At 36.3% G+C, this 24541-nt stretch overlaps 1 protein-coding gene across 3 annotated transcripts in view; it reads right to left on the bottom strand.

The window, feature by feature from the left end:
* LOC143032349 (cyclin-D-binding Myb-like transcription factor 1) overlaps nt 1–24541 on the bottom strand; it is a 121621-nt gene that overhangs the window by 15843 nt on the left and 81237 nt on the right. For all 3 annotated transcript variants that reach the window (XM_076196942.1, XM_076196943.1, XM_076196948.1), the window contains 6 exons: nt 21404–21511; nt 20780–20946; nt 20523–20639; nt 15686–15818; nt 14054–14205; nt 2526–2683 (listed from right to left, as the gene is read on the bottom strand). In XM_076196942.1, the coding sequence (XP_076053057.1) occupies nt 2526–2683; nt 14054–14205; nt 15686–15818; nt 20523–20639; nt 20780–20946; nt 21404–21511 (835 nt within the window). The remainder of the gene's footprint in view (nt 1–2525; nt 2684–14053; nt 14206–15685; nt 15819–20522; nt 20640–20779; nt 20947–21403; nt 21512–24541) is intronic.

The following is a 24541-nucleotide window of genomic DNA, read 5'->3' as shown; positions in this document are numbered from 1 at the left end:
ACAAATGCACACCCAGACTTAGCACACTTAAGTCAATCACTGGAACAACATTTGGACAAAACAAAGAAACTAATATAACAATATACAAACAATGCATAGGCTCAGTGTTGAATTATGTGAGTCCTGCATGGGCTCCTAATCGCAGTGAGACACACCACAACACCCTTCAAATCATACAAAACAAAGCCCTAAAAACAATTACAGGCTGCACAAATACAACACCTACAGACCATTTACACCATGAAACAAAAGTCCTCAAAGTCAAGGGCCACCTCGACATGAGAGGCACACAAACACTTGCCGCAGCCACCACAAACACATTACACCCGCTACACTACATAGCAGAACACCCACACACACCAAGAAACATTAAAACAACACCCAAAGACCTTTATCATGCACAGATACTCTCTTCTCTTCCTCCACAACCACCAAATACCAGCCTCCGGAAACATATTCATAATCATATCACTCACCGCTCCATTAACACACTGAAAGACAACACTCTGCTGCATGCCAGACCCCCTGATATCCACCCTTCTGAATCCTCTCTCCCACGAAAGGACAGAGTCCACTTGGCCAGACTGCGGTGCAGTCTCCACCCAGCACTTCTAAGCTACCAGAAGAGGCTGGATGACCGCGTTGTGAACAGCTGCCCAGGATGTAACACTTCACCCCATACCATACAACACATAATGGAAGACTGCATTATACACAATCATGCACGCAAACAACACAACATACGCTCTATAAAGGATTTGTGGGAAAACCCAGTTTCGGCTATGGCATTCCTTGGGGAGACGGGACTGCTCGGACAGACAGTCTAGGGAACGACAACAACAACAACAACAACAACACCAACTCTACCATGAGGTGCAGCCCCAAGGAACAGACAGTCTCTGAACAAGGCCCAAAACCTCTATCAACTTCAACTGTCTTTCCTCCACCTTTCCACATAAGAAGAGCTGACAAATAGTGACTGCTTACTTCCTCCTACTACTATAACCTGATGACACAGAAATTGTTCCACACTAATTTAGTACAGACAACAATAAAATGTTTCTTTCCAGAGAGATCTATGGGATGGCCTGAGGACTGTTGCCAACCACTGTCAGGCTCCAAGTTTCTTGTAAATGAAACCAGATGCAACAATTATTACTATTACTTCTGATATTTAATATATATTAATGAGTCCTTATAATGAGTTGCAATGACAACACAAGACAGGAGGCCAGATATGAAAAAAAAATTGGCTCAAATTTCACTGACTAGAAACCCGCACCCCAACAATACCTGGCAACAGTCCCCAGATCCTACCACAGATCTATATCAGGAATAAATGTTATACTGTTGTCTGTGTTGTTTTAGTACAAGACTGTTCTTTTTCACCCATTAACAGTATTAGTAGGAGGGGAACACTTGCTGGTTGTCAGTTCTCATGTGAAAAAGAGGAAATACAGTCAAAATTGTTAGATATCTTGGGCCCAGTCTGGAGACCAAGTGTCAGCCATTTAGGGTTGCACCTCCAAATGGAGATGAGGGTGTTGAGTTCAGAAGACGAACAGCAGGGAGGTCATTCTTTTTTATATCTGTCTTGCAGGACCACCATTAGCAGGCAGCCATCATACAATGTGCTTAACCATTTATATACAAATTAATGTGTACATATAAACAAATTTGAAAATAAGTTTGGGGAAAAGTATTCATTCTACCTTGGCAGTTCACCTTTTTGCTAAATCATAAAAGGTTAGTAAAAGAGGAATAAAAGATGAATAATAACAATACCTTCAGTACAATATGGCATGGTAATATAGGGGATAAGAGATGAATAATACACCTAGATCTCTTAATCCAACACTTCCCATCCACCAGTGCAGACGTTTAGTGGTGTTTTAAGTCCTTGGCCAATTCCCAAAGTGGGTTTATGTCCTGGGCCCAAATGTCCGTACAAGTGGTAGTTGGCTAGTATTGGATTATCCCCTAGAATATGATGAAGCCTATGTGTCATAAGCTGCGAGCAGGTATACAAGGATGCCAGTGTCAGTATCCTGATTATATTTGTAGTTGTAGCTGAGTGGCCCCCATATCCTGTGAACAGGCTTGATCACATTTTTTGTGGTTATATTCATTCAGGTTGAAAAAGAATGAGTATAACAATGGTAATTTTATACCTTACAATGCACATATTGTGATGCCTCATTGTACATCAGGCAACCTAATGTGTGCGTGAATATTTGACTTGTATTAAAGAGGTTAAGAGACCTAGGTGTACCAATACCTACAGTATGATATAGCATGGTAATTTCCAAACATAGTAAAGTGAATAACAAGACAAGCACCAAGGTTTCCATCTCTTAACTATAAAGTATGTATTATTTGCCAGCTATTACTTGAAATTACTTATAAAATTCCCAGTCTCAGTCTTTAACCCAATGAATAGGAGAGTGAGTGTCAGTTAATACATGATCCGTAGAGTGGACAAAGGACCTTATAGTAGGTTACAAAAAATAGATCACTATACTTACCTAGTAATGAATGTTCTGACTGAGTCTGGGCAAATCTCTGCCTTTTTAAACTCCACCACTTCCCTCGCAACCAATGTGGCGAGCGACAAGCTGCCCATCCCTTGGCCAGAGATGTCCAATCTACTTGTGCTTCCTCCTTTGCCCCACAGATGCTCAGTCTGAAATTGAATATTTTGTAATATCTAAATTCCCTGAATGAATTACTTCAAGTCTGCCATGTAGGTGCATTTTGTGGTCATCATAACAGAACTCAAAGAATGATGACAAACAACTTGTAACCTTGTATCTCTTGCAGGAGATCCATATTCCTATCAATATACTGCATAAGCAATGCAGAAACAAGTACAGGTTTTGGTCAGTAGGAAGATACATGGATCACAATATGCAAACAGCTCACAAGAAAATTATCAACTAGGCCTCAATGCCATTGTTCCCCACAATCAAGAAAACAAAGGCACCTTACAAACAATCAACCAATCTGTTGCCCCTGGTCCATCTTTCCGAAGACCTATAGCCTTCAAGTATCTGGCAACAGCCTCTGGGCGGGTCCACAAGTCACTAAGGGAAAATACACTGTGTTGTTATCTAGGGATTCTTTGCGCAGGGTACTGTAGTATGAGGTATTTTGTGTCCTCTTTGTGATTACATCTGGGGCAGTTTGAATCTGTGGCCAGGCCTATTCTGTGTTGGTACTGTTTGAATACCCTCCTATCATTAATCAAGAAATCTATTGTCAACGTAATCTCCCTTTAGTGACTTGAATACTGTAATCATATCGCCTCTTTGTCTCCCATCTTTTAAAGTTGGCAGGCCCAGTGCTTTTAGTTTTTTTTCATATGTTTTTATTTGCCAAACTGGGGACCAGTTTAATTGTTATCCATTGTATTCTCTTGATCTTGCTTATATTTCACTCTGTGTAGAGACCACACCACTAATATACGCACATGTTAGCCTTAGACAGATCAGGGTTTTGATGAATTTTTTCATCATTTCTTTAACTATATAGAGAAAAGCCAATTTGGTCTTCTGCTTTTACTCAAGACTAATAGACATAGTGCAAGAAAGAAATGGATGGGCTGATTGTGCATTCCTAGACTTGCAAAAAGCCTTTGACAAAGTACCACACAGAAAACTACTAAAAAAACTGGAACACATAGGAGGAATACAGGGAAACCTACTAAAATGGATAGAGGACTTTCTGACTGGTAGAAACATGAGAGTAGTGCTCAGAGAAAAATATTCAGACTGGAAAGAGGTGATCAGTGGAGTACCGCAAGGATCTGTGCTGGCACCAATAATGTTTGCTATCTATATGAATGACATGGATGAGGACGTGAACTGCTACATGAGCTTCTTTGCCGATGACGCCAAACTGCTAAGGAAAATAGAAACTGATGAGGACTGTGAAGCACTGCAAGAAGACCTAAATAGGGTATGGAACTGGAGTCAGAAATGGGAAGTGGACTTTAATACTAAGAAGTGTAGCATAATGGAGTTTGGAAAAAGCAAAAACAGAATATCAGGAAAATATACAATTGGAACCAAAGAAGTAAAGAAAGTAGGATCCGAAAAAGATTTGGGAGTAATTATCACGAACGACTTGTCCTATGATATACAGATTAACAAAATTGTCGGGGAGACTTACAACTTGCTAAGATCAATAAAAGTGGCGTTTACATACTTGGACGAAGACATGATGAAAAAAATATTGGTTACATTGATAAGGCCTAGATTAGAGTATGCAGCGACATTGTGGTCCCCCAGTACCAAAAAGAATATAAAGAAAATAGAAAGAATCCAAAGAGCAGCTACAAAAATGGCACCTGCACTTGCAAACCTATCATACGAAGAGAGATTGGCTAAACTGGAGTTACCGACACTGGAGCAAAGAAGAGAGAGAGGTGACCTATTGACCATCTACAGAATCATGAAAGGCACAGAGGTACTCGATAGTGAGAACTTACTTAACTGGGACAAAAGAAACACAAGAGGACATGGAAAGAAAATAAAAAAACATAGCTATAGAAGAGAACTGAAGAAAAACAGTTTTCCTCATAGAGTTTTGGACACTTGGAACAAACTGGACAATGAAATAGTATGCGCAAAAACCATTCATGAGTTTAAAAACAAACTAGACACTGCAAGATACAAAGGCGGGACAACACGAGCATAGCTCCCCTTCCCGCAAAATACAACTAGGTAAATACAACTAGGTAAAATACATTTCTCCCACAATCCTGCTATGTCTGTCAGGTGACAGGTTGTTTTCTATCAACACTCCCAAATATTTTTCTTCTTTGTTTTTGTACTAGGTTCACTTGCTAAGGAATAGTTTAAAGATGGTTTTTTGCCATTATTACCAATTTCCAGTACTTTGCATTTTTGCTATTGAAATTCTTTTCCCATTCTTGGCTCTATGCAATAATAGTGTACGGATGTTTTCACAATAGTCTACAGCAGTCTTTATTTCTTACTCTTCTCATGAATTGTATCATTAGCAAACATATTAACATAGCTTGTTGTATCTTCCATCATGTCATTGCCATTGACAAGAAACATTATTGGTGCAAGCACTGAAACTTGTGGAACTCTGCTCATTACTGCCCTCCATCTTGATATTTATCCTTTACTACTGTCCTTGGGTATCTTCCCTTCAAATAATCATTCATCCATTCAATTAGTTTGCCTCTCATTCCTCCAACATGCTAAAATTTTGAGATAAGTCAGCTGTGATGGATGTGTGGTGTGAAGGGTTATGGTATAGAATTGTGTTCATGTAATTTTCATGTGTTCGATGAGGAGGATTTTGATTTCTGTATGTAGGTGTCTAATTGGGGTTGTTTTAGTGTACACTGTTATTACTCTCGGTACTCTACTCTTTTAAAGTTTGTAAATTGTGTTCATTTTGCTGATTGTTGAGAACCATGTTGTGGAGGCACAGTCAAGAGTGGTTCTTATAAACTGCTTGTAGATGGTTATCATAGTTTCTTTCTGTTGTCCAAAGTCAGTGTTTGCAATGGATTTAAGTATGTTTTATTTTCTATTTTTGCTGTCAAATCCTTGATATGTGGGCTGAAAATCATATGAGCATTAAATGTGAAGCCCAGAATTTTAGGGTCCTTTTCCAAAGGAAGAATTTGGTTATTTTATTTTACAAGAGGATTTAGAGTATATATATATATATATATATATATATATATATATATATATATATATATATATATATATATATATATATATATATATATATATATATATATATATATATATATACATATATATGTATATATTCACAGTTTTCTGGTGTGAGCAATGCCACTGACTTCTGGGGTGAGGCTTCTATTCTATTATCTTTTAACCATTGTTTATATATATATATATATATATATATATATATATATATATATATATATATATATATATATATATATATATATACACACCCACACACGCAAATGACAGATTTGAAGACACACCAAGAGAAATCGTTTGATTTATTAAAAAGCAGTTCATACAATTGAAGTGTTTATAAATGCTCACAATGTGAATAATCAATACTTGGTTAACGTTCTCTTTGCTATATTCAATGTGAAGACCCTTCTATTCATACTAGGGATTAGTTCACAAATATTATCTTGAGGGATTTCTTGCCATTTTTCCTGTAGTAATCCTAAGAGTTTGGGCTTTGAAGATGGCTTCCTGTTCTTTTTGCAAAGTTGTCGGTCTAATATGCCCCAGAGGTGTTCAATAGGGTTCATATCCAGGGACTGACTTGGCCATGAAAGTTTCCTGATCCCATTTTGGCTCAACCAATTTTGTGTTGCTTGAGCAGTGTGACAAGGAGCTCCATCTTCCATAAATAGGAAGACATTTTTACTCATTCTACCACTGGAGAATATTGGAATGAGTCCTTCCTTTAATATAGAAACATATTTGCCTGAATTGATGTTTCCTTGACACTCCACAAGCTCTGATCGACCATCACTCCAAATTGCACCCCACACCATTATTGAAATGCCCCCATGTTTCACTGTTGGCTGCAGCCTTTTGAGGTCAAACTCTTGACTACAGAGTCTCCAGACCCACACTCTTCCACTGTCAGAAAATAATGCGAATCGTGACTCATCAGAGAAAATGACAGTGCTCCAAAAGGCCACAGGTCTCTCCACTATCTCAACAGCCCAATCCTTTCTGCGCTTGATATTGGCTGGACGAAGGAGTGGTTTTCTTGTTGCAACTCTGTCATAGTAACCCAGCTTGTGGAGGTACCTGACAGGTGTTATGGGGCTAACATAAGCTTGTGCTGCTATGTCAGAGGCATTCCAACGTGGATCCTTTTTGACATTTCTTTTGACAAGACTTAAGGTTCTTTCTGAGGGCCTGGGACGACCTGAATGAGATTTTGTGCCCTTCTTGTTCTTTCTAGTGAATTGTATGATCACTCTATTAACAGTAGAAGGGGGTACTGACAGATTATCAGATATTTTGCGTTGACAAAGTCAATCTTCATTTTGATCCACATTACGACCTCGTTTAAATTCAGATACGTCTATTGTTCCTTTGGTTCGTAGCATCTTGATTAATCTCGTATGTTATCTGAAACATAAATCTGGGTAAATATAACATATTAGTATGCACGGATCCAGGAATGTTATTTGGGGGGGCCCAAACTGATAAGCGATAACCGATACTTGAAATATGCCGATATTTTAACCCCAAGAATAATGCTGTTGGCTTGGAGATTGGTCCAGAAACCTAAGTCTGTTTTGCTTGTAATTGTATGTAAAATCATATATAATTCACAAATATAATTCAAATCATAAATTTGTACTAAAAAGTGTTTATCCAAGGAGAATCAAACTTGACCTTAAGCAATGACAGTTTTTGCTCAAATGCACAATTTTATATAAAAAATTAGCATATGGTTGCATTATTTGACCTATTTTCTTTAAAATGTGTGATTTCCATGTAATTTGATCAAAGAGAAGTTACGTTTTTATCCTCTGCAAAATTACCGACAACAGCTATGAATACCGTCCAGTTTTTGCTGAAATGCACAATTTTATATAAAAAATTAGCATATGGTTGCATTATTTGACCTATTTTCTTTAAAATGTGTGATTTTCATGCAATTTGATCAAAGAGAAGTTACATTTTTATCCTCTGCAAAATTGCCGACCGACTCGCTCATAGTCGACCAAACTCGAACAAGAACGGTTTTTGCTGAAATGCACAATTTTATATAAAAAATTAGCATATGGTTGCATTATTTGACCTATTTTCTTTAAAATGTGTGATTTCCATGCAATTTGATCAAAGAGAAATTACTTTCTTATCCTCTGCAAAATTACCGACAACAGCTATGAATACCGTCCGACTCACTCATAGCCGACCAAACTCAAACAAGGACGGTTTTTGCTGAAATGCACAATTTTATATAAAAAATAGCATATGATTGCATTATTTGACCTATTTTCTTTAAAATATGTGATTTTCATGTAATTTGATAAAAAAAGAGGTTACGTTTTTATCCTCTGCAAACTTACCGACCACAGCTACGAATATCGTCCGACTCATTAATAGCCGACCAAACTCGAACAAGAACGGTTTTTGCTGAAATGCACGATTGGTCAAATTACATGAAAATCACACATTTATAAGAAAATATTCTAAATAATTTAACTATATACAATCTATTACACTATATATATATATATATATATATATATATATATATATATATATTATATATATATATATATATATATGATATGGTTTAACGTCACACACTCCCCCCTATCGGGAGGCAAGGATGGTGCCCCTCACTGAGGGGTTTGTAGCGTGGAATTTAATGAACCATGCCCTTAGTTCAACTTTGCTGGTGGCAGGATTCGAACTGCCCTCACCTCGACCTTTGCCACAAGTAACGACGCCCTAACCCGCTGGTATGTTATAACACATTTGTAAATGTTCACTTTAAACCCACTATCAGAGAAATAATATCGGAAGTACAGGAAAAACAGCAGAATGGTTACAAGATGTTAGAGTACAGGTATAAATAAGGTAGTGAGGGGTACAGAAAAGGGGATGGGGAAAGTGGGGGGACTCAGGTTACATGCCCTTGATATGGTTGGGTCAAGGAAGGACAGTTGGTAGTATTTTGTCCGACCACTCTTGACATTAATTTGTTGACTGCTATCCTCGTAATGCAATCTGGGGGCCACTGACCCTTTGAGGTATTAAAGTTAGGATAATGTTTTATTATGGAAGATTCCACAATTTTCCTACGAAAGCTACATTGTGATTTAAAAATAATTGCTGCATTATTCCAATCCATTCTGTGGTCTTTTTGGTTGGCATGAAGGAACACGGCAGAGTTGATCCATATCTAATGGAGCTGATCCATATCTAATGGAGTTTTTGTGTTCCTTTAATCTTATGGACAAATCCCTGTCGGTTTGGCCCCAATAGACATCACCCTGATTCTCTCATGGTATGGGGAAGTTTTAGTGGAAGAGGACTTGGGAGCCTTGTTGTACTACCAAAAAATGTAAAAGTGAACCAATATGTTTATTATGAACTCTTAAATGACCACCTGGAGGATTCTTTTAATAGCTCAGGTGCTAACATCTTTCAACAAGATCATGCCCCAGCCCACACTGCTCATAGTGTTACTCAGTGGCTTAAAGACTGTCATATACCTTACATAGCAGACTGGCCAGGCAATAGTCCTGACATAAACCCAATAGAAAACCTGTGGAACCACATTAAACAAGACCTGCAGGGTAAAGATACGAGCTCTGTGCCCAAGCTCGAGGCAGCCATTCGCCAATCCTGGGCTAGTATAACCCCTGCACATCTTGCCAAGTACACCACTTCCATTCCAAACCGCCTTCGTGAGATCATTGCATGTAAAGGCCACCCATCAAAGTATTAGAGGTACGAAGTGAGCTTTTGTTTATTGATTTATGACTCATTCATTCTCCTCATCACTCATTCTTGCTAACTGTTCATACTTCCTTGTCAAGCACTGTATGGCAAACATGATTGGGGCCAGTACTGATCCCTGCGGGACACCACTTATCATTTCTTCCCAATTTGAATATTTATCTCTAATTACTACTCTCATTTTCCTCCCAGTCAGGAAGTCTTTTTATCCATTCCAATAATTTTCCTCTGATGCCACCTATGTACTCTATTTTCCTTGTTAGTTTCTTGTGTGGTACCTTATCAAATGCCTTTTGTAGGTCCAGAAAGGCATAGTCTGCCCAACCATCTCTCTCTTGTATTATATCTATTAATCTCGAGTAGAAGCAGATCAAGTTTGTTGTACATGATTTTCTTTGTCTGAATCCAAATTGATTTGGATTCTGTATAATTTTTTCTTCCAAATGTTTAACCCATCTATTTTTTATGACATTTTTGCAAAATTTTGCTACTGTGCTTGTCAGGGAGACCTGTCTGTAGTTTGATGGGTCTTCCTTGTTTTCTCCCTTATAAATCGATACAATGTTTGCATTCTTCCAGTCCTGTGGCACCTTTCCTTCTTGAAGTGAGAATTTAATTATATTGTATATTTTATCTGTCAATTCCTCCATGTATTCTTTCAGTATTCAGTTTGCAATTCCGTCTGGACCATGTGATTTTCTGACGTCAAAGGTTTTGATTTGGTCGCTGATTTCCTTCTGTGTTACAATTATTTCTTTCATTGAGGGGGACATCTCTATTTTTCCTCACAGTTAGGTGAGGTTTCTATTATGAATACTGATTTGAAGTGGTTGTTCATAATTTCAGCCACTTCCATTTCTTCTGTATATTCATATTTACCTTGGTGCAGCTTTTCTATTTCTTATTTATTCTTCAATTTACCATTTACATACCTGTAAAATAGTTTGGGTTCTTCCTTGCATTTTCCTGGTATTTTTTTCGTAGTTTCTCTTTTCATCTCTGCATGTTTCTACATAATCATTTCTTAGTTTGATGTACATTAGCCATTTCCTTGTTTTCTTGTCTTTTTTTCCATTTCTTCCAAGCTTTATCTCTTTTATCCTTAGCCTCACTACATTTTTTGTTGTACCAGCTTTTTATGTATGTTCTTTCCTTTTTTTGTTGTGGTACATATTTATTCACTCCCTCATTATAAATTTCTTTTAGTATATTCCATTTCTCTTCCATCCCTGTTTCTTCATTTAGGAATTTTTCCCAGTTCGTGTTGCGAAAGAATTTTTTGAGTTTCTCAATTTTGTTGTTGTTGTACATTAGTCTTCCTATTTTCTTTTTTCTTTTCTACTTTGATCCATTTGCTCTTTCAACTCAAATTCTATTAGTACATGGTCACTCTTTCCTATCGGAGTTTTGTAATAAATTTTGTCGACAATTTCAGGCTCTGTCGTAAGTATTAAATCCAGCCTTGATGGTTCTTCACTACCTCTGTATCTGGTATTTTCCCTTATCCACTGAGTCATTGTGTATTCGATGGTCATGTTGAGCAGGATGTTGCCCCAGAGTTCCTCTCCACCCTTCACTGTCATTTCCTCCCAACATATTTCTTTTGAATTAAAGTCACCCATAATTACTATATTTCCTCTGTCCTTCAGTATATTAGTTAATTCGTATTTTGTATCTTCTAATATTTTGGAATGATCACTTTCTGTCCAGGACTGTGTTTTGGGGGGCACATACACCACTACAAATTTTCTACTCTTCATATATTTGCTTTCAACTTGTATCATAATTGATTCTACATTATTTTCTCCTTCAGTTATTTTTGTTACATTTAAATCTTTATTAGTCAAAATTAATACTCTGCCACCCTGTTTATCCTTTCTATTCTTTGTCCAACAATTGTATAAACCTTGTCCCACAGTGTTGGGTGGTAGAGTACACTTTAATTTAGTTTCCACTATTCCCATTATGTCTGGTTTTTCTAATGGAATGTAGGACAAAACGTCCCCGGACAAAAGGTCCCCGGACAAAAGGTCCCGAAATCTGCACCCCTAGGACAAAATGTCCCCGATATTTAGGACAAAAGGTCCCAATTTTTTTTCAACAAATATTGATTTTTATCAACTGTTTATACATTTTGGGACATAGTTAATTGTGGTTTTATAACAACCCTTAAATTCAGGAGAATCTCTATATATAAACACAAAGTACAATAATATTTGATATTTTATTAAATATCTTATACGCCGAGATCTTTTTCAATACTCACTTTTGTTCGAATTTCCAAAATAACTTGTAATCGTACTTACTGTTATTTTTACTTATGTGCATTACCTTGCATTTACTTGTTAAATTTCATTAGCCACTTTTCAGACCATTGCTGTAATTTATTTAAATCTTCATTCCGCAAATTATGAGTACAATTACAGCACACAATTATGCTTTATTGAACTTATATTGTATGCCTATAAAAAAAATAAAAAATCAAGTTAAAAACCAAAAATTCACCACTCACTTTTGTTAACGAATTTCCAAAATAACTTGTAATCGTACTTATTGTTATTTTTACCTATGTGCATTACCTTGCATTTACTTGTTAAATTTCATTAGCCACTTTTCAGACCATTTTTTTAAATGTTCATTCCGCAAATTATGAGTACAATTACAGCACACAATAATATTATGCCTTATTGAACTTATATTGTATGCCTATAGTTAAAAACCAAATATTCACCAAAAAACATATAAAGGAATAAAGTAAAACACATCTGACAAATTTTTAGAAAAAAAAAAAATTGGGGACATTTTGACCACCCACCTAGGCCGTTGGGGACATTTTGTCCCAGGGGTGCAGATTTCAGGACCTTTTGTCCGGGGACCTTTTGTCCGGGGACCTTTTGTCCGAGCACCGATAATTATTTAATTCATTCATTTCTGAAGTTATTCCAGCTATATTAGTATAAGCAATTTTCAACTTCCTTTCTCCTTATCTTTTTCTGTCTTCTTTGTTTCCATTTTCATTATATACCATTTTCTCAGCCTCAGGTCTACCACTCTCTCTCTCAAAAAAAAAAAAAAAAAAAAAAAAAAAAAAAAAAAAAAAAATCTTTTCAGTTTCAGTTCATTTTTCATTTTTTTTTATTCACTTCGTTTCTAAGTTCTATTTATTTCCACTTATTTCTTTGTTTATCCATATATTTTCGTATTGTCCAATATTTGCTAATTTCGTTGTTCTGGATAGTACTTCCTCTACAATTGTCTGTGATCTAAGCTTTACTTTCAGTGGCCTGTATTGTTTTTCTTTAGAGTATCTACTCATTCTATAAGTCTTCTCAATTTCCCTATCTAAACTCCGTTCTTCCGCTTATAATTCTTTCAGAATTTCCTTAGCGATCTCTTTCTCCTCCTTTTCCCTCAGTGTCTGGAGTACTATGCATTTACCCATACCAGAAACAATCCTGCTCAAGATCTTTCATACACCATAAATACACCTTCACTTGAGTTAGTTTTCTTTGAATGAATAAACAAATAGATAAATAAATAATACATTGTGTATCAAACTCATTATAGTTTAAAATAATCACATTCTAGAAAATTGCTTAATGTTTCAGTACACCCAATATTTCAGCAACTGTTTGGTCCCAAAAGTGCTATAGGAAAGGACATCTACTGTACTACAATTAAGTAAATACTTAATACAAGCACCAACACTCTCTAAATTAACATACAAAGATTGTCCAAATTAGAACTACCAACTCTGGAACAAAGAAGATAAAGAGGATACCTACTATTTATAGACTAATGAAAGGAATGGAAATCTTAGATAAAGATGATTTATTAAAATGGGACAGGACAAAGGAAAAACAAGAGGACATGAAAAGAAACTCAAAAAGGATTATTATAGAAGAGATCTGAAAAAGAATAGCTTCCCACACAGAGTGGTGGATACCTGGAATAAATTAGATTAGGCAACAGTGTGTGCAAACACTATTCAAGAACTTAAGAACAAACTTAATGCTGAAAGATACAAAGATGGGTCACCATGAGCATAGCTCTCTTCCCGTATAATACAACTAGGTAAATACAAGACAAAATCATACCAGCAGCATACTACTAAAAAATCTACAACCTACCACTTACACCTTGCAATACACTTAGATATTAAGACAAGCACCCCAAGGCTGACCTCTAAATTTTGTATTCCCTTTAACTCCCCGAGATATCATTCCAACCAAAAAAATAATTCCCATGACACACTGACATGACTACATTTAGGCTACCACCCAGCATTGAAAAAGTACTAACACAGAATAGGCCTAGCCACTAAATCAAACTGCCCTTGATGCAATCATCACACATAAGACAACACCTCATCTTATTCTGTCCTACTTTAGCCTTACCCAGACAACAACACAATATATCTTCCTTGGATGATTTGTGAACCAATCCAGTGGCCTAGGAACTGTGGGTCTCCTGCAATAGTGACCTGAGGCAACAAACTGATATTCTTGATACTCGTGCTTAAATATGGACACAACATACCAAAATTTTCACAAATCTACTCATGAGTATATATCACATACCTGCATATGAGCTGGATATCATCTGCCTTGCACCATTCAACACCTGAGTTTTTTTTCCAGTTCAAATAATTGAGCCATTTAGTGCGGCACTGTTTCTCTGATCTTGTCCCCACTCTTGTTGCTACTTCTCCCCAAGATATTCCTGCTGTGACCTGGAAGACAGAAGATCTCTTTTTGTGTTGGCAGAACAAGTGCACACAGACTGATAGCTGAGCTTCCTGGTAACATGAACAGAATGTTCATTCCCTATACATATGATACGTGTCCAGCTCCCATCACTGGCTTCATATGAATGTATATAACAAACTAATCTATGACACATTATTTCATCACTAATCAATCACCACATTAACATTTGTTTCATTTCCAATTACGTTTCATGATCCACTTAGTTACAACAATGCAATTATTACAGTATGGAACTTGGAAAATATCCAGAATTGCACCCGCAGAAAATGTTAGTACAGAAACATGTTTTTTACTGTTTTGGACAATTCTATGGCACTTTTCTTCCATGGCATTTTCATTTAAAATATTGCATTTTTGAGTTATGCACCCCTTACAACTATATCAGTGAAATATTTAAATCTTCAAAATAGAAACATGGTCTGATACCATTGTGGATGATTCTAAGACTTTTAGTTCTATGAAATTTCTGTTAGAAATGACTCATTTTCGAGGTATGCCACCCCCTCCCCCTTCACAGTTTAGGGAGTGAGAGCCTGGGAGCTGGGAATTGGGGGTTTTGGGTGGGGAAGTAAAAGATGATAGGGTAATTCTAATCTAACCAACTAAACCACCATGTTTAAACTAATTTGCCTACGACACTTGCTACTATAAGTAGTAGACAGTCATTTCTACTTAGTCTGACTCCATAATAATAATAGTACTCAAATGATATTATTATTATTATTATTATAATAGTCCTTTCCAGCAATATATACAAAACTGTGTACATATTAGTGAAAATGACTGTATTATTATAATTACCAGAAACAACTGCTGTAACAAAATACTGGCAACATTCATCAGTACTAGCAGACCAATCATACCTAAATATGTCTCAACACACTCCTATCAACAGTCAGCTTGAAACTACCTGTACAGAATAAACATTACTAAATCAAAATAATGGTAAAATGCACACTTACAAAGCATAACATTAAGTCCACAGAGAAATATATCCATCACACAAAGTGCCCAAAGAAGAATGACTGGTTGTTTACATCTCGTAAATAATGATAATAATAGTACTCATACATTATCATCATTATTACATTCCTTTTCACTATTACATACAAAATTTGTACATATTAATGAAAAGGACGGTATTATTACCATTACTGCAAAAAATTATCATAAAATACCAGCAACATTCATCAGAACCAGCTGAGTTTATTACTGTGATCATGTAGGACATTTCTGCCACAGATGAAGTGGTTTTGTAATGTTTTGTAATGTCCTGCTAACTTGCTATAAGAATTACATGCTTTTTTATACACTTAAAAAAATAAAATCCTAAATATGTTCTGCTGAAATGGGATGTGTCTTATATGCCTGTGCATCTTATATGGCATAAAATATGGTACAATATCATCTTTACCATATAAATCCCTATCATGTCTCACTCACCTGCTCACCAGGCAAAGCACTGGCCAAGTCATAGACAGCAGCTGCCAAGCGATCTTCCTCCTCTGCTTTCCAAGCACCTTTGTTGCAGTGTTCTTTTAACAACCGACAACGATCCTTAACTGATGCTGCTGACCTGACAATAGTTCAAGGAAAAGTAATACTATAGAAAATCATTAAACCTGTAGTCTGCATTCCACCCTTCAACTAAATGAAATCACTCTTTGTCAAAAAATCAATTAGTAATCTAAAATGGTGCACCACCAAGACTGACCAACACTTTCTATTGTCAAATGACAATGTACAGTATTCCTTGATGTCATTCTAATCCATTTTCTTTTTGTAAATTCTTATGCATCACTAGTTGGTAGTAATCCTAGTGACTGGTTCAATGTTGATTATGGTTGTCCATTATTTTTCTGCCTTTGATGACAAACTCCTGGAGTATCTATCCATATATATATAAGCTTCTTCCCCCTTACAAGGGAGGTAACCATTTTTTTTTTTAATGTCTTGGATGAAAGTGTTTAAGCATTAGTCAAGAAGAATGCATGGCCTGTATCATTAATATCATGAGTTTTCCTGAAAACACTCTCTTAACTGTCAGGAGTAATGCTGATATGATCCATGCCAGTGCTCAGTCTGGTTCATCAATGTCCTCCAGTCAACTTGTCCTTGATCAGGCCTCAGCACAGAAAGAGGAAGATGAATCTTTGCATGACAAAAATAAGGAGGGTTGGCATAAGGAGGACCAAGAGTGACCGATTTTGTGTTTTATCTGCACATACTGTATATAATGGAAATAAAATATATATAGTGTAAAAAACAAAGAATACATATTTGTATAATTTATTCAACCTACTCATGCATGCATAATCAACACTATCATACCTCTAAAATATGTAGATTTTTCCAGAGTATGGGAATAAACCTCCCCTAGTTACCATTGTTTCTTATGAGAAAAACATGCTTGGAATACATAAGTTTGAGATATATGGCCTGTTCAGGAATCTCGGGTCAATACAAAATTGGTACGAAAGAAGTTAAAAAAGTAAACTCTGAAAAGGACCTACGAGTAACTATCTCAAATGACATAAAACCAGACAAACATGTCAACAATTTAGTTGGAGAACCTTTCAACTTATTAAGATCAATGAAAGTGGCCTTTGACTACATAGATGAAGAAATGATAAAGAAAATACTAGTTACACTAATAAGACTAAAATTGGAATACGAAGCATCACTATGGACACCTAGTACCAAAAAAACATATACTCGAAAGAATTCAAAGAGCAATGACAAAGATGGCACCAACACTTTGCAATTTGACATACGAACAAAGATTGGACAAACTAAATTTATCGACCCTGGAACAAAGAAGAGAAGGGGGTGATTTGATAACCATTTACAGAATTATGAAAAGGATGGAAATTCTTGAAAGAGATGACCTATTAAAATGGGACAATAGAAATACAAGAGGACACAAGAAGAAATTTAAGAAAGATAGTTACAGAAGAGATCTGAAAAAGAATAGCTTTCCACACAGAGTGATAGATATTTGGAACAAAATGAAAGAGGAAACAGTGAGTGCTAAAACTATACATGACTTTAAGAAAAAAATGGATGCAGAAAGATACAATAGTGGGTCACTACAAGCATAGCTCTCCTCCCGCATAATACAACTAGGTAAATACACAATAGTGTGTGCAAACACCATACATGAATTTAAGAAAAACTAGATGTTGCAAGATACAAAGACAGGTCACCAGGAGTATAGCTCCCCTTCCCATAGAATACAACTAGGTAAATACACACACACTGTCATAAAACAAGGAAGACCCTACTAACTATAGATCAGTCTCTCTTACAAGTACGATAGCTAAAATTTGTGAAAGAATTATTAAAATTAGATGGGTAAAGCATTTGGAAAAAAACAACATACTAAATCCAAGGCAATTTGGATTTAGACAAGGATGATCATGCATCACAAACTTAATGTGCTTCTATTCAAGGCTAATAGATATAATACAAGAAAGAGATGGATGGGCTGATTGTGCATTGCTAGACCTGAAAAAAGCTTTTGATAAAGTTCCACATAAGAAATTGCTAAAGAAATTAGAAACTGCAGGAGGAATACAGGGCAAACTATGTAAGTGGGAGGAAGTGATTAGTGGAGTTCCACAAGGAACAGTTCTGGCCCCAATAATGTTTGCTATATATATTAATGATATGGATAAAGGAATTGAAAGTTATATGAGCTTCTTTGCAGATGATGCAAAATTGTTGAAAAAAGTGAACACTGTAGAAGACCGTGAGTCGCTACAGAGTGATCTCAATAAAGTATGGGAATGGAGTAGGAAGTGGGAGATGGAATTCAATATTAAGAAGTGTAGTATAATGGAATTTGGAAGAAGCAAAAAAAGAATAGTGGAATCATATAAATTGGGAGAGAAAGAAATTAAAAAAGTAGAAAATGAGAAGGACCTGGGAGTCATTATTATGAATAATATGTCCCCTGTGAAACATATAAACAAAATTTTTGGAGAAACTTATAATTCAATATGATCAATCAAAGTGGCATTTACATACCTGGACGAAGAAATGGTAAAGAAAATACTAGTCACTTTGATAAGACCAAGATTGGAGTATATAGCAATGACATGGTCACCAAGTACAAAAAAATGTATAAAAAAACTTGAAAGAATACAAAGAGCAATTACGAAATTGGCACCAACATTCTCAGAACTATCATATGAGGGGAGACTAGCAAAACTTGAGCTACAGAGATTAGAGCAAAGAGGAGAAAGAGGAGACTTGATAACTATTTATAGAATCATGAAAGGCATAGAAACTATTGATAGAGAGGATCTAATAAAATGGGATAGTAGAGATACAAGAGGATAAGGAAAGAAAATCAAGAAAGACAGTTATAGAAGAGACCTGAAAAAGAACAGCTTTCCCCACAGGGTAACAGACGTTTGGAACAAGTTAGATGAAAATGTGGTGTGTGCAAAAACGATACACAAATTTAAAAACAGTCTAGATAAAATGAGATATGAAGATGGGACCCGATGAGCATAGCTCCCCTTCCCGTAAAATACAACTAGGTATATATATATATATTATATATATATTATATATATATATATATATGTATATATATATATATATATATATATATATATATATACCAATGGCTATTTCCCCCTTACAAGGGAGATAACCAAAAAACAAAGGCATAAATTTCACTCCCACCCATTCCATCCCTGCATACTCTACTCCCATTCAACCCCCTCCCTTCCCCTTATCTTGGCTCCTCCTGGATGGCAGGTCATCCCTGCATATCGCCCATTGCCCTGGGTCAGCAGTGTAGCAAGATAAAGCACATCCACAGCAAGACTGCTTCATTTAATTGGCAAACCCCCCTCTCTGTCCCCTTATGCAGAAAAAGTGAAGACGGAAAGAAATCCCTTCAGGCTGCATGAAAATATCATTCACACATACTCTCTCACTCCCCATCCTCCACCCACTTCCTTTCATGTATCACAGCATCACCAATACACAACCATTCTCCATTCACCCCTATCTTCTGTCTTCTCCCTTCCTTCTTCTTTCCCAATGCCCTTTTTACCATCCATCCATCTCCTCATTGGTCGCCCCTCATGTCCACTCCTTCCACCTCTGCCTTGTACACTTCTTTTACTAATCTTTCTTCACTCATTCTTTTCATGTGTCCAAACCATCCTAATATTCTTTCATCAACTCCATCTCCCAACTCCCTTTCCACCCTCGCTCTCCTCCTCACCTCCTCATTTCTCACTCTATCCAGCCTAGTAACTCCTATCATACTTCTCAGGCATTTCATCTCACATGTATTCAAATTCATCCTCTCTTCCTCTCTATGTTCCATGTTTCTGCCCCATACAGTGCTGTCAATACAATCACTCCTTCATACAATCTCCTTTTAGCATCCATTCCCAAATGTCTATTTCTCATTACACTTTTTAATCCCCCAAAGCATTTACTTATTTCTCTCAATCTACATTCTCATGACACTTTTCAATCCTCCATACACAAAAAATACACCAAAGGCTTCTTCCCTCTTATAAGGGAGGTAGCCAGCTGAGGCATGCACCTACCTCTACCCATGCCACTCCTGTCACCCATTTGTTTCCTTTTCATCTTAGTTCCTCATGGATGAAGGGTCTCCTGTCTCCTGGGTCAGAAGCAATGTAGCATGACTCAGCACATCCAAAGCAGGGACCCACCATCTACTTTATTTACTTGCCTCTCTCCTTGTTCCCTCATGCAAAATTATATGATTATCATTCGCTTTTTTTGTGTGTGTGTGTTGCTTTTTTGAGAACTTTTTGCCATTCATTATGGCTCCTAAGCTTTAGGCAGACTCTTCCGATGGCAGTACATCAAAGAAAAGGGGAGCAATCACAATGGATGGAAGACCAACACAATTCCAATTACAACCAGCGCATTCCCAGCAGAGAATATTTCCCAACCCCACTAGTCCAAGTACATAGGGCAAAGGTGACAGCTTCAGCTACAGCTATACATCTCCCAGATTAGGCTCCTTACCTTCTTGCTCCACATCCATGAACTTTCATAGATCTAATTACAAGGGTTTCTGTTGGAATCTTCTTCCCAGAAAGGAGGGCCATTAAAAGTATAAGAGCAGCTCAGATTTGTCTATGAGTGAAGATCTCTGTCATAAGCAAGTGTTGTGTGGCTCTGGTCTATAGGCCCTCAAAAGATGCTAAATTATTGACTGCATATTTATGCATACAATACCACACAACATAAAGAGCTGTGAAAATAAAATGATTACCTTCCCATGTGTGCTGCAATTGCTTGCCAATTGTTACTATGTTTTCTGCGCAGTTCACGGAGTTGTTCTACTTCTTCCTCACTATAGCGGCCCATGTGATTGTTTTGATCATACATTCTGCAATGGTAAATATGAAAATCACCAAAAATCAATTACTGAAAATAAGACAATTGTAAAATCTGTAAATCATGTTTTTACATAATTTTGCAGAATATTATACAGACTAAATAAAACAGCCAATGAATTGAGGTCCTTACCTAATAACTCTTCTGTAGATAGAAAACAGAGGACGATTGATGCCTTGAGCTACAACCCTATAAAAACCTTTCCTTTCCTCTTTAGACATTTGAAAAATTATAGATGATGGATCTCCTACGCCTCTATCTTGACAATAACTTTCAATGTTTCTCTTCAGCAGGTCCACCTAAAGTAAATGTAAAATGCTAGGTGTGTGAAAAAATAAGTAATTGAAAAATAAAAAGTTCTTCCAATCAATAACAACTATGATTACAAAAAATTAATGTCATGTTGTTTATGATACATTGAATTATATGGAATACTGTTAATTTACCAGTAGACCTTATATAACAATGATATGATTAAAGTCAGTTTTACATCAATAACCACAACAATAAAAAAAAAATTACTCCAGAAACCTCAAAATCTTTAGATTCTTAAATCTTCTCCATAGTATATGTGAACATGTTTATCAGCTAAGATAAAGAACCACCTTTAAATGTAACCTGATTTAAGATAATTGTGCCCCAACCCCTTCAATTCCAGATATGTTATATAATTTCATCTTAAAGTTATTGTTTTCAGAAATTTATCACATGGTAAGTGATGTCTGCTCTACTCTCTTCACTATTGAAAAACAGTACCTCTTCCTTGGACCACATGCCCTGCCTCCAATTCTGGCCTCGAGACTTAAGGATGATCTTATCCTCCCGTGTATTACACCAACTTTGATTTATTTCAAAGTTTTTAACCTGCAAATTATGGAAATACACACTTTTACATAGAAAAATTTATATACTTAATTTACATTAAAAAACACTTAGTCAATTATTAATACTGACAAAAATGTAAGCTGCATAGTTAGAGCATTTTCATAATTCCCAGAAGGGAAGTTTACTAATCTTATATTCCAGTGTATGACACCTTTTACTCTACCCTTCCTCATTTCCGTCTATGTGTGGGAATATAGGTACGGTAATACATAAATCATGATGGCTATTTTTCATTAAACCTATATAACATTTCCTGCTAAGAAAGGTGGCTTGGAATGCAAGGATGAAACAAATCCTTATCCCTTTCATTCTTATTCCACTTACCCTTTTCACTCCTTCCCACTTTACACCATGAGAAAATTGCACAACATTTCTTCCCCGGAACACTGCCATTTATCCATGGTGAAATTTTCTCATGAAACAAGTTGTCACCTCATCTTTACACCCTTCCTCAATTCATTCTGTCATCAAAGCTAAATTGTGTGAGAGGACTTTGAAAGACAGGGGGGTTAAATACCTTGAAAAGGAGAACATTTTGACAGGCACTCAAATTGGTTTCAGAACTGGAAGACCATGTTTATTGCATTAGTTATGTTTATACTCAAGATCAGTTGATGTACTACAAGAGAGGGGAGGGAAGGTTGTGTGTACTTAGATATGGAAAAAGAATACTTCACAAAAGATTGAAAAAAAAATTGGAGCATATTGGAGTAGATTAGGAAGTCTCTTGTAATGGATGAGGGATTTCCTGAGAGTCTGGTACTTGAGAACAGTAGTAAAAGATAATATATCAAAATGATAGGAAGTGATTAGCAGAGTCCCATAAGGATCAGTACTGGCATCCATAATATTCTTGATTTATCTAAATATGATGGAAGGAATGGCAAGCCCCAATAATACGTTTACAGATGATACAAAGATTCAAAGGAGAACAGATGATAAAGAAGACTGCATGTTGTTACAAAAAGATCTGGATAGAATATCTGACTTGAACCAAGTATGGAAAATAAATTTCAACACCAAAAAAGTAAAAATAAAATAAATAAATAAACACATAATTAATGGGAATAGGCAAAAGTATAAAGAGATCAATCAATCAATCTTTTGCCACTGGTCTTTCTTGCAGTAGACCTGCAGCTTTCAGATAACTGGCAATAGCAAGAGACCATTTATGGTTTATTCAATGGAAAGTAAAATATAAGAATAAAACAGGAGAAGGATTTGGGAGTATTGGTCATGGATAATTTGTCACCTAACAAACATATCAGCAAGACAGTGGTTGAAACATGCAAACTGTAGATGAAAATAGGAGTGGCTTTTCACTATATGGACAAAGAAATTATGAGAAAACTTATAAAGAACCTAACCTGCTCCTAATTGTACTATGCAACAGTGCCATATTCCCAGAACAAATTAAAGGATATAAGATCAAGATGATACAAAGAGAAACAGCCAAACTGTTCCCCAACCTAGTAGAAACTTAAAATCAAAAGAAAGACAGATAGGTGACTTGATCACTGGTATTCAGATTATTGAAAGGAGTAAATAAAACTGACACAGAAAATCTTTTGGTTTGTGACAAGATCAGATCCTGAGGTTATGGGAACAAATTGAGAAATACTACAGGTTTCATGGACATAGAGAAATGCAATTTCTATATCCTCATGGATTAACCTAAATGAGGATACAAACCAATCTAACACCGTAAATGAATTTCAAGATTATTTTGATTGATGGATAAAAAAAAGACAGGATGCAATGAGTGCACTTTCTTTCCTGTATAGTACAATAAAGAAAATACATATCTTTATGACTTCAATCACCCTAACCTTTCTCCTTTTTCCTGATCTATCCTTGCTCTCATTCCTGTCCTTGGTCTGTCCTTGCTCACTCCTGGCAACACTGATTCATGAATCCTTCAAGTATATCTACTCTCATCCACTCTCATAATATGACAACTACCTCAGATTAGCCTTTTTTTTTTCTTTTCCATAATTTCACCTATATCAGCTTCTTTTCACAATCTATATTATTCTGTACTGTCCAATCTCATAATGTTTCATAACATTCATAACATTTCATTTCCCAAGACAAGCAAGATATATGGGACCAATGATAAGTACCTGAATGAGGTGGTCCTGCAAGATGGACAGCAAAGCTGCCCATTTTCAAAACCCATCAATTTCCTCATCTCCATTTGGAAGTGCAACCCTGAGGGCTAGTATTTGGAAATAAGTTTCAAACACTTTTTTTTGTGTCAGCCTCACAAATTTACACACTGTATTTCTATATGTGTATCCTATTGCAAAATAAAAAATAAATAAACAATCCAGACTAGGCATCAAGATTTCTTTTATGCACTTCAACTGTATTTCTTATACCTTTTCACATGGAGAGCTGACAACTAGCAACTGTTCCCCTCCTCATTGCTGCTTTCAGTTGGTGACCCAGAAACAATACCACACTAATACAACACAGACAATAGTCTAAAGTTTCTTCTTAGAGAGACCTAAGGGAGGGCCCAAGGACTGATGTGGAAAATAGTAAAGACGGAGAAATCCCTTCATGCTACATTACAATACTATCCAGCTCCCTCCCTTCCTTGTATCAAAGTATCATCTATACACAGCCATTTTCTACACATCTCTATCTCCTGCATCCTCACTTCCTTGTCCAACAGACATTCCCCTTTTCTTGAAAGCCCTTTTTACTCCATCCATCTGCCTCATTTTTGGTCGTCCCCTCAAGTTCCTGTTGTCCACCTCTGGCTTCCACACCTCTTTTACTAATCTTTCTTCACTCATTCTTTCAATGTGTACAAACCATCCCAATACTGTATTCTCTCATCAGCCCTATCTACCATCCCCTTTTCCAACCCTGCTCCTCTTCACCTCCTTGTTTCTCAATCTATCCAATCTTGTAATCCCTACTATACATCTCAGACATTTCATTTCAAACACATTCAAACTTCCTCTCTCTTCCTCTCTTAAATTCCAAGTCTGCCCCATT

Source organism: Oratosquilla oratoria, chromosome 13, assembly GCF_046742065.1.
Source record: "Oratosquilla oratoria isolate Oo_2021 chromosome 13, ASM4674206v1, whole genome shotgun sequence".
NCBI lineage: Eukaryota > Metazoa > Arthropoda > Malacostraca > Stomatopoda > Squillidae > Oratosquilla > Oratosquilla oratoria.
Note: the sequence above shows the minus strand (reverse complement) of the source record. Positions and strands in the feature narration are given on the sequence as shown.